General features: G+C 60.2%; 2 protein-coding genes across 2 annotated transcripts in view; one reads left to right on the forward strand and one right to left on the reverse strand.

Annotated features, from left to right (window-relative positions):
• DCP1B (decapping mRNA 1B) overlaps positions 1-373 on the reverse strand; it is an 87,711-nt gene extending 87,338 nt beyond the window's left edge. Inside the window, exons 1-2 of the mRNA XM_010845217.1 lie at positions 360-373; positions 142-261 (exon numbers count right to left, since the gene is read on the reverse strand). Coding sequence (XP_010843519.1) covers positions 142-261; positions 360-373 — 134 coding nt within the window. The remainder of the gene's footprint in view (positions 1-141; positions 262-359) is intronic.
• CACNA1C (calcium channel, voltage-dependent, L type, alpha 1C subunit) overlaps positions 13-462 on the forward strand; it is a 396,219-nt gene continuing 395,769 nt past the window's right edge. Inside the window, exon 1 of the mRNA XM_010845218.1 lies at positions 13-420. Coding sequence (XP_010843520.1) covers positions 372-420 — 49 coding nt within the window. The 5' untranslated portion in view covers positions 13-371. The remainder of the gene's footprint in view (positions 421-462) is intronic.

A 462-nucleotide genomic window follows, 5' to 3' on the forward strand; every position in this document is an offset into this window, starting at 1 on the left:
CCTGCTCTGGGGTCCGCGCACCCCTCTCCCCTTCCGCCTCCTCTCGCTCTGCCTCCCGATTTATTTTCTCAAATGCTGTGGCCGCCAGAGGTGCGGCGCTGAATTCTTGAAAGGGGCCCGGATGTGCTGAGGATGCGTTACAGCCCCGCTGAAGGAGGCAGGAGTGGAAAGGAACGGTTTCTGGTGTTTGATGCAATGATGGGGATCAGGTAATCGTCAGAGGTAAAGAAGAGCTGCTGCAGACCCACGGCTTCCTCGATTCTGCACGAGAACCGCCGGCCGGGAGCAGGGATCAGGGCAGACCCGCTCGGGGGTGTTTGACATTTCCTCCTCTTCGTGGCTTCTTCTCCTGCTCACACGATTCTTGGTCCATGGTCAATGAAAACACGAGGATGTACATTCCGGAGGAGAACCACCAAGGTAAGGCTGGACCCCGCCGCCGCGCCCGCCGGCCTCGCCCGC

This window comes from Bison bison, unplaced genomic scaffold (genome assembly GCF_000754665.1).
Source record: "Bison bison bison isolate TAMUID 2011002044 unplaced genomic scaffold, Bison_UMD1.0 scf7180017864213, whole genome shotgun sequence".
Taxonomy (NCBI): Eukaryota; Metazoa; Chordata; class Mammalia; order Artiodactyla; family Bovidae; genus Bison; species Bison bison.